This window comes from Arachis hypogaea, chromosome 1 (assembly GCF_003086295.3).
Source record: "Arachis hypogaea cultivar Tifrunner chromosome 1, arahy.Tifrunner.gnm2.J5K5, whole genome shotgun sequence".
NCBI lineage: Eukaryota > Viridiplantae > Streptophyta > Magnoliopsida > Fabales > Fabaceae > Arachis > Arachis hypogaea.
The window spans coordinates 109,741,844-109,751,920 of NC_092036.1; the positions used below are offsets into that span (position 1 = coordinate 109,741,844).

The following is a 10,077-nucleotide window of genomic DNA, read 5'->3' on the forward strand; positions in this document are numbered from 1 at the left end:
ATATTATATGGCTTATGAAAATAAAATTTAAATTATCAAACTAAAAAGAATACGTAAATTTTAAATATAATTAAAGTAATCACATTATAAATTATAAGCAATATTAAAGAACTTTAAATTTATTAAATTCGATAATCTATCTCAAATATTCATTTGTATATGTTAAAAGCGGTACAAGATAAATATAAAACATAACAATTATTATCTATATTTATCACATAACCAAACAATTATCATCAAGTATTACTTGTATCCACCTCCAAAATCTAATCCATTAGTTAGAGTGGAAGAATTTGATAATAAAAACGAATGGGGCTTTAGAGGGAGGGAGAGGGAGAGAGAGAGAGGAACAGCAGCTCCATGATTCATTTATGTAGAACTATCGGTGACACACCAATGTTCAAAATTAGAGACAATCTTTTATGTATACCTAATATATGTTGTGACTATCTGTATGATAATGAAATAATTGTGCGTAATAATAGTAATGCTTGGGTAAATGAAAAATTTGTGATGCATAAAAAATAAGTTATAAGCAATGTTTTAAAAATTCAACCAGACTGGCCAGTTTAACCAGATTAACTGAAAATCAGTTATCTAACCGGTCCGATTGACATCTAAAATCATTATGCAAAAATCGGTCAAATTAGTGGTTAACCAATGAATCGACCATGTTTTTAAAATGTTCCATTCTCTAATCAACACCAAAACGGTGCCGTTTTGGTCTTAACCCAAAAAAAAAATGCTCAGCCCAGAATAAGAACACCCAATGTTCTGAAAATTTTCAAACCGTCCGATCGAATCGGTTGAACCGCAAACCGATGAGAATTACGACTCGATTTTATGCCAAAACCAAAAAAATAAAAACTGTTGTTGAACCACTAAACCGGCCGGTAACCGGTCAGTCGAGCCGAACCGGGACCCGGCCGGTTTTTTGCTTTGCCCAAAAACACTCAAAACGCACCGTTAGCATTCATTAACCCCCCTCCCCAACTCTTACGTTACCAACCCTAACCCACTCCAAATCTCCAACGGCCCAGCAGCACACCCTCTCTCATCCCTCCCATCACCCTCGAGCTAGCCATTCCTCACTTCCTCTCAACGCCGGCGAGCTCAGCCCCTCCTTTTCGCGCAGCCACAGTCCTGCCGGCGCTAGCTCTGTTTCACCGCACCCACTGTCCCGTTCGAAGCCCGTTCGTAGGTGCTCCTTGTCTCGGTGTCTCCCTCTTTCGTGCTCTGTTCAAGGCTTCTAGCTTCGAAGGTGCTCTCTTGCGCCGCCGTCGCGCTCCCATAGAGGAAGAATCATCGCAAGCGCCGCCGTTTCCTCCTCCTCTCGGTCAAGCCGTCATCCACTTCTCAGCTGCGCCGCTGTCTACTTCTCAGTCGTCCTACTCACCGCGGTCCTTGTCGTCCACGACACTCAGTCACGCCACGTCTTCCATCTTAGGGTTTGTAGCTTTCTTCTTTTATTTTCTTTGTGTGTTTTGGTAATTTCTGATGTGTGAAATTTATTTCTCTATTTGGTTTTGCTATGCTGCTATTTTGTGTGTGTTGTGATTTTATTATTTTAATTTAGTGATTATTGATTATTGAATGTGTTGTGATTATTGATTAGCTTTGATTCTTCTATGCTGCTGTTTTGTGTGTCAATGTGTTGCTGATAATAATACCTCAGTCAGGAAAGATGAATTATGGCATGATGCTGATCAATATGGATTATCTTGGTTTAATGTTGCTGAATCGAAATTATGTGTTGTTTTACTAAGATTTTGAGGACCACGCTCTAATAATTGACCTTGCATATTAGTAATTGAGCTTTTAATAGAATTTAGAGGTGCTGAAATTTGGGTTGGCATGGTTAGAAACTAGAATTTACCTATAACTTTGTTTTGTGTTTCCAGCTTTGTTCAATGGCAAAGTAGACAAGTGTAGGGTCAAGTTTGTGATTTACATGTGCTTGGATTGTGGCTGTTTTGATGATTTATTGAGTAACACGATGAAGGGGCATTAAAATGTCAAGTTTAGCTTTGGGTTATTGTGAAATCCTTTTGTTTTTCTGATTTGTTTTGAGTTTCCTTAAGTGAATACAATTTTATTGTGAGCCTGCAAGTTTGAGTCTCCTCTTGATTAGAAATTTGTGATATGTTAGGTGGCAGGTTAGATTTAGGTGTCGATAGCTTTGAGCCTGCAGCTATGGAAGAACGAGATTTCTAAACTTCTAGGTTGTGTTAAATGATGTGGATTGTACAGTTGCTACTTCGAAGAACCTTCATTCTTTTTTTTTTGGTGATGAAACCTTCATTCTTTTTCTTTGTTGCTTGGATAAATTTAAACCAGAGTTGGAAATGGTTTGATATTTTTTGGATATAATTGCTTTATTGATTAATGTCATCAAAGCAAACATTTATAGGATGAAGAAAGAATTTTGGTTTCTCTTAGGTAGCGTTTGTTTTCGGAGACAGGACACGGAGACATGGACAGCACATTCTTAAAAAGTGTTTGGAAGCAAAGACACACTGAACATATTGTCTCCGGGACAGTTTTTTATACTTTTGTGTCCACTCTTTTATGAAGGACAATGATGGACACGGGATTTGGAAGAGGGACACGGACTATTTTTATGAATTTTTTTTCTTTTTTGTCCATGGTGCTATTTTTTATTATTCCACTGTTAACCCTTCTTATTTTTCTTATTTTGCGTTGTTCTCAGAAAGTACTTTTTTTACTCCATGCTCTTTTTCTATCTCTACGTTCTTTTTCTAATTTCTTTTTTCTTATCATTCTTACTTCAACATCATTTTAACCTTACATTATATTATTTGATTTGTAATAAAAATAATAACAAAAATAATTAGTCTGGAGACTTTTAAAAGATAAATATTATAAAGGTAAAATTGATATTTTAAAATGCTAAAAAATAATTTATAAATTGTAATTGATTTTATATAATTTAAAAAAAATTAATTTTTTGAAAAGAAAAATAAAATTTTAGATAAAAAAATTAATTTTCTAAATAAAAATAGATTTTTATGTGAAAAATTAATTTTTTTCCATTTTTGATTCTTTTTTTAAAATTGATTTTGTATTTAAAATTAATTTGGCTTATTAACCTAAATGAAATTTTTTATTAATCAAACTCAGATTTTTTTGTTAATATTAACTATATGTATTCCTACATATTAATAATAAATTTTAAAAAAATAATATTTATAAATTTTATTTTAATATAAATACTATTATATAATTTTTTATTAAAATTTTTGACTGCTTCAAATATTTTTTTCAAGTTTCCACTGTTTGTACTCCTACGTACTCTCATTATTTATTAAATTAGTTTATACTAAAAAATTTGGAATCACATGGCTATTTTAGTCATTTTATATAATATTTTAGTCTTGTCCATGTGTATCCAAACATAATACTGGACATTACATTAGTGTCATATCCATCGTATCTAAACACTATACACAAAACATAATTTTTAATGTCTCTGTCCTATTGTCTTTGTCTCAGTGTCCTGTTCTGTCGTATCTTTACAAACAAACGCTACCTTATAGTTATAGCAAACTTTGAAAGCAAAGGCCTCACTTCATTAAAATATTTAAGTTTTTACTATCTAAAGATCTTAAGATTGTGGTTGAAAACATTTCATGTAGTTTTTTAATTTAGAAGATATTTTAAAGTTTATATTAGACTATAATTATATTTTGAAGTGTTTATTTATAATTTATTTATTATTTTAATATAAAACGATTTTTTTGGTTAGACTACGGTTGGACCGATCGAACCACTAAACTAATGAACCAATAACTAAAGCGGTTCGATAATCGGTTCGGTTTTCAGAACCTTGAGAACACCCCTCCCTCTTCAATCTTCCACAAACGCCCAAAGCCTCAAATTGACCAACCCTAACCCTATCAGAGCAAAATCAACAAAGCTTTTCAGCCACCATCATTCCCCACCACTATCGGCGGTGACAACCAGTGATTGCCATCCTCGCTTCTCGAAGGTATTCTCTCCTCCTCGCGTTGTCAAGCCCGAGGGTGCCGTCAAGCCCGGACCTATCCTCGTCGTTGTCGCCAGAAGGTTGTCAAGGCCGGACCTGTCATCGTCGTCCTCGAGCCCGAGGGTGCCGTCGTTGCAGCCGAACATTTCTGTTGCTTGACGTCGCAAACGTCTACTCAGTCTTGTTCTCCTCGCCGTCGCAAACGTGCCTGTTCTCCTCACCGTCGTTCCAGTGCCTCCAGAAGCTTCCTTCCTCCAACAACAAGTTCACCTACAACTGCACAACCACACCTTCAACTTCCTCGTCGATAATGGCTTCAGTCGGTTCCTCTCTTTTTCTCTCTGGATCTGTTTTCCTCTGATTCAATTTTGTGTATATATGTATGCATTTTTGCTCAGATGATTGTTAGGGTGGAATTCTCATTGTGTTTGAGTGATTTGAAATGCTGCATTGTCGTTTTTCTGCTTACTGTGTTGTTGCGGATGAATCTGCTGGAAGGCAGGTTCCTATTGCGTTTCTAGAGCGAGTGAAGGATGATCTTGTTTCCAAATATGGTGCCTCCGATAAGGCCGGTACTAATGCTGCCACCAACAGCCTTAACAAGGAGTTTGGGTAATTTTGCTGTAATTGCTGTAATGGCTGAGGTTTTATTTTGCTGTAATTGCTGTATGTATATTTGTAATTTGTAATTAGGTTCTGTTTTGTCTCTTTGTTTTATGCTCGTTGAAGGTATGCTATGTTGTAAGTTGTAACTGCAACTGAAACATAAAGCTGGGTTTTAGACTTTTCTTCTTTGAGGTTGTACCAATTTTTTAGGAGAAATGTTTAGAAGGTTTGAATGTTAAAATAGAAGTTGGTCAATTATCGATAAATCTCTTTCCTTTTAGGATTTTCAGGGGGCAGGGGATGGTTTGTTTTGCACATCTTGAAAAAATATTGCTGCTGAGATTGGTTCATAGCTATTTTTAATTAGTAATTTGGCATTAATTGAGTGAGTTTTGTCTAATTAAATAATTATTGATATTATTATTGATTGTTGGTGATTGTTGATTGAATGTGGATATAGTATTTTATGCCATGATTTTTTTAGTTCTAAATTTTGATGTTTGAATTTGAATGTAGAATTTTAATGATGAGATGGGATATAGTTTAGTTAGTGGATGGGTCATGAAATTTTAAATTTTATTATTATATGAATGATTGAATTTAAATTTTAAAAGATTTATATTGTATTTTTAATCATTTTATTTTATATTTAACGAAACCAGTTCGACCATGGTTCGATGGCCGGTTCGGTTCTCGCAATCTTGGTTATAAGAAAGAAGGGATGAATTGGGTTCTTTTTCTCAAAAAGATTTTACCCTTTTGATGAATGAATCACTTCTTTTTATAGGTAAAGTTTACATCAGTGATGCATGTAACAGAGTAGATTCTCAAAATAGATTGGCCAAATATCAAACACACTTGTTTGATATTTTAAATTTACATTTATTACGTTTTTGAACTAACAGGTACTTTAATTAGGTGTTGAAATTTCCATCTATGACCAGCACGTGGTAAGACTTTGGGGACTTCTAGCTTTCATCACATTTGATGACTTTTCAATGGCAATGGAGGAAAGCAAACAAACATCAGGAAGAAGGATATTGTGACACCTAGAGCTACATGTCTGGATTTTAAGATATTAAGTAAGGAAGTAAGGATAAGTAAGGATAAGGATAGTATTTTGTTCTTAGTTTTGTTAGAAAGATGCCAGCTTTGATGTCATCTAGGTTTCTTCTTCTTGTTGGAGAGTCCTTCCCCATTAGAAGAGCATTGGCTACTCATAAAAATGCTTCTTCTTTGTTGCACTCAAGTATTCATTGTATGAGCCAAGTGGAACCACCCAATCATGGTTCCTTAACCCTCTCAAGTGTTGGTTTCCAAGGTGAAGTTGATAAACCAATTAACAAAGGTGGCAAGTCTAGCAGTAAGGTAAAGCCATTGTTGGGTTCATCCCCTGGGTCCCTTAAGAGCAAAGGCATAGGGAAACCTATTGGTTCCAGTGAGAAGAAGAAAGTGTTTGGGATTGTTGAGAGGAAGAAACAACAAATCGAGGCTGCCCCATTTGCAGCAAAATCGTTCTCTGAACTTGGGTTGCCCCTTGTTCTGATTGAGAGACTGGAGAAAGAGGGGTTCAGTGTTCCAACTGAAGTTCAGTCTGCAGCTGTTCCTACCATTCTGCAGAACCATGATGTCATAATTCAGTCTTACACGGGTTCGGGGAAGACATTGGCTTATCTGCTTCCTATACTATCATCTATTGGTCCACTGATGAACAAAGTTTCCAAGAGTGCCAGTGGTGGTGATTCTGGTGGGAAAATGGGAATAGAAGCAGTGGTTGTTGCTCCCTCTAGGGAGCTAGGGATGCAGATAGTGAGGGAGTTTGAGAAGATACTAGGAGTGGAGAACAAGAAAGTGGTTCAGCAGCTTGTGGGAGGTGCGAACCGAACTAGGCAGGAAGAAGCTCTCAAGAAGAATAAACCTGCCATTGTTGTTGGCACACCTGGTAGGATAGCGGAACTTAGTGCAGCAGGGAAGCTTCGGACACATGGCTGTCGCTATTTGGTATTGGATGAAATTGATGAGCTCTTGTCATTCAATTTTCGGGAGGACATGCACCGGATATTGGAGCATGTAGGCAGGAGATCAGGTGCAGACCTGGATCCAAATGTTAAAAGGACTGAGCGTCAGTTAATTATGGTGTCTGCAACTGTGCCGTTTTCTGTTGTAAGAGCAGCGAGAAGCTGGGGATGTGATCCACTTCTCGTCCAAGCTAAGAAAGTTATCCCGCTTGATACTGTCTCGCCTTCGGGCCCTATCAATTTGTCAAGGCCTTCAGTCGGTTCTACTCCAGACCCAACTAAGCCATCTCAGGCATCAGTAGAGAGTTTGCCTCCGGCTTTGAAACACTATTACTGTGTAGCGAGGTTACAGCATAAGGTCGATACCATGAGAAAGTGTATTCATGCCCTGGATGCAAAAGTTGTAATAGCTTTCATGAACAACACTAAGCAACTAAAGGATGTCGTCTTCAAGCTGGAGGCCCGTGGAATGAAAGCGGCAGAGTTGCATGGGGATCTTGGGAAGCTTGCTAGGTCATCAACTTTGAAGAAATTCAAGAATGGCGAGGTGAGAGTTCTGGTGACAAATGAATTATCAGCTAGAGGTTTGGATGTGGCAGAATGTGATCTTGTGGTTAATCTGGACTTACCTACGGATTCAACTCACTATGCACACCGAGCAGGCCGAACTGGTCGGCTTGGTAGGGATGGTACAGTGCTGACCATATGTGAAGAGTCCGAAGTGTTTATTGTGAAGAAAATGGAGAAGCAGCTTGGAGTAACTGTGGCGTTCTGCGATTTTGTTGAGGGAAAGATGCTTGTCAACCAAGAAGAGAAAGCACTCAGCACTTCAAGAAAATGAGGTTTAGTTGAGGTTTACAAAGCTATACTCTAGGTTTTAGCTCTTGCATGTTTTCAAGAATAGACAACTTCTACTTGCAAGTGCATACTCTAAAACAAAAACTCACCTTATAATTTACGTTGTAAGTCAAGCTTGTCATCAACTATAGTTGACAGAGTCCCTCTCATCTGCATCTTTCTTTTTCCTCATATCGGATTGTTGTTATCAAGTTCTTATAATGTTTCAAATCTGAATTCAGTTTTTCTTTCTCTTTTTCTCCTCTTATCATCACTTTCTGTGACCTCAAAGTAATTCAGTATGAAATTTGATGCTGGTTTTGAATCTGCTGATGTAATCATAGAAAATAGCTATATAACATTTTTGTTAACTGCTGCTGCAGAAGTTTCTGGTTTAGAACTTGGAGAATAGGATATTCATTTTTGAACCTCTATGTTTCTCCATTTAAAGAAAAAGTTGAATTTCCATGGTAGTAGATAACATTGCGCAATGTTTAACTGGAAAATTTCACTTGGTAAAGTTTCCTCCTAGAGCCTAAGTCTTCTGTCTTCCGGTGTTGCATTTTCAACTTGTATTCTCTAGCTCTAAATTCCTGCTTTTTGAATCGAGCTCCTTGCTTCGGCAACTTAAGTATCCAAGCAGGATTATTGTTGCTATTGAGAACCCTAAGGATATTGTTGTTCAGTCTGCTAGGCCATGTAGTCAGTGGGCAGTCTTGAAATTTGCCCAATAAACTGGTGCTAATGCAATTGCTGGAAGGCACACTTCTCAGAGGTCAGTCTTGCTTTCCCATTTTCACATAATCTTTTTTGTTTATCTTTTTGGATTCTGCATCTGAATATTATTGAAGAGTATGTCGATTGTGAATCTTTTGTGAATTTTGTATTCAATTTTTTATATTTGGTGAAAACTCAAGTGCAAGCAACTTCACGTAAAATTGATAGCTGAGAGCAGTTAAATAATTTGACTGATTTGACTAAATTTTCATCTAACGACTCTCAGTTATCAACTTCAGGTGAAGTTGACTGTACATGTGTTTTCACCTTTATATTTATCTTTTCCTGTATCTAGGGTTCTTTTTTTGTTATATACTTCTTATAAATTTGTTATAATCTAGTGGTTTGTCAATTTTTCTTGATATGGTGTGTTGTCTATTCAAAGAGTCAATTTAATTTCTAATCATAATTTTGATACGAGTAAGTGTATTTTGTATGACCACATTGTGTTCAAAACAGCTTATTATCATAATTTCACAATAGAGCTTATGAAAAAGAAAACTTGTCAAACCTCGACATTTCTGTTATCTTTCTGATGCTTCTGCTACGGAATGAAAGCATTTTTATGTTTGGTTGATTTTTCGTATTCCTTGTTTCCAGGTATTTACATAATTAACCTTGGACAAGACATGGGAGAGGCTCCATCTTGCTGTCAGGATTATTGTTGCTATCAAGAACCCTCAGGATATCAAAGTTCGCACAATAGGTGCGAATGCAATTGCTGGAAGGCACACTCCTGGAACATTCACTAATCAAATGCAGACATCCAATAACGAGCCTCGTCTACTCATTCTGACTGATCCAAGGACTGATCATCAGGTGCCACTTGTTTTAGATGTTTGAAACTTATGTTATTCATTTGTGTTGAGGGTGTAGTGGTGTATGTTGTTTCACTATTATCTGTCAATGTTTTTATGGGAGTTTGAAATTCTGTTATTAGTTGATCTCATTTTGGGTTTGTTTTTCTACTTTTAAAAAAAAAAAAATATATGCAGCCCATGAAGGAAGGTGTTCTTGGAATTGCCTTGTGCGACACGGATTCTACAATGCGCTATCTTGATGTTGGCACTCCTGCCAATAACAAGGGGAAGCACAGTATTGGTTGTCTGTTTTGGTTATTAAGTGGGACGTGATGGTAAACTGATTTTTGCTCCTATGAATGGAACTATTATTAATTTGTGGCCCGTTTAGATTTACTTTATTTCCAGATGTCTGCATTGTAAAAATGTCTCATCTCATGTGCGCTTAGTCGGCGGAACAATCTTTCTTGCAGTACATACAGGCGTCTAAAGTTTCATATTTCCTCGTAAGATGGTAGTCTTATTATGTGGTAACCAGGAAATTTTCACTTGGTAAAGTTTCCTCCTAGAGCCCATTCTTCTGTCTTCCGGGGTTGCAATATCAATTTATGTTCTCTAGCTCTCAATTCCTGCATTTTGTATCAAGCTCCTTGCTTCGGCGAGTTAAATATTTAAGCAGCAGCTGAAGTTTGACTCCAATTTATTATTTCACTTTATTTAATGGTTCTTAGAAAACCTTGTTGTTTGCCCTTTATTGATTTATATAATGTTTGATAATCTAAATTTGTGATTGCTTTTGATCTTGGGGCTTTTTGAGTTTATCTGCTAATTAAAAGGTATTTTAGTTTATATAAAATCAAATTTGAAATTTTATTGTTACAATTAAAAGATTTTAATCATAGTTATCAGAACCGAACTGGTAATTAATCCGATTATATGACTAGGTCATTGGTTGAACCATTGGGTCATTGATTTATCCAATTGATTCGTTCATAATTAAATAAAAAATATAAAATTATAAAATTAAAATTAA

At 36.2% G+C, this 10,077-nt stretch overlaps 1 protein-coding gene across 12 annotated transcripts; it reads left to right on the forward strand.

The window, feature by feature from the left end:
• Positions 1–971: 971 nt before the first annotated feature.
• LOC112709461 (DEAD-box ATP-dependent RNA helicase 47, mitochondrial) lies at positions 972–7,721 on the forward strand. 12 transcript variants are annotated; one of them, XM_072202815.1, is made up of 4 exons: positions 3,880–4,325; positions 4,509–4,618; positions 5,275–5,399; positions 5,531–7,721. In XM_072202815.1, exon 4 carries the CDS (start codon positions 5,756–5,758, stop codon positions 7,469–7,471), a length of 1,716 nt encoding a protein of 571 aa, XP_072058916.1. In that variant the 5' UTR covers positions 3,880–4,325; positions 4,509–4,618; positions 5,275–5,399; positions 5,531–5,755; the 3' UTR covers positions 7,472–7,721. The 12 variants fall into 12 exon arrangements, 11 of the variants coding, with proteins under 11 accessions (XP_025617163.1, XP_025617167.1, XP_072058962.1 ...); XM_072202861.1 differs by lacking the exons at positions 3,880–4,325; positions 4,509–4,618 and adding an exon at positions 1,057–1,448; XM_072202859.1 differs by lacking the exon at positions 5,275–5,399 and having other exon boundaries at positions 3,877–4,325; positions 5,518–7,721.
• The last annotated feature ends 2,356 nt before the right edge of the window (positions 7,722–10,077 follow it).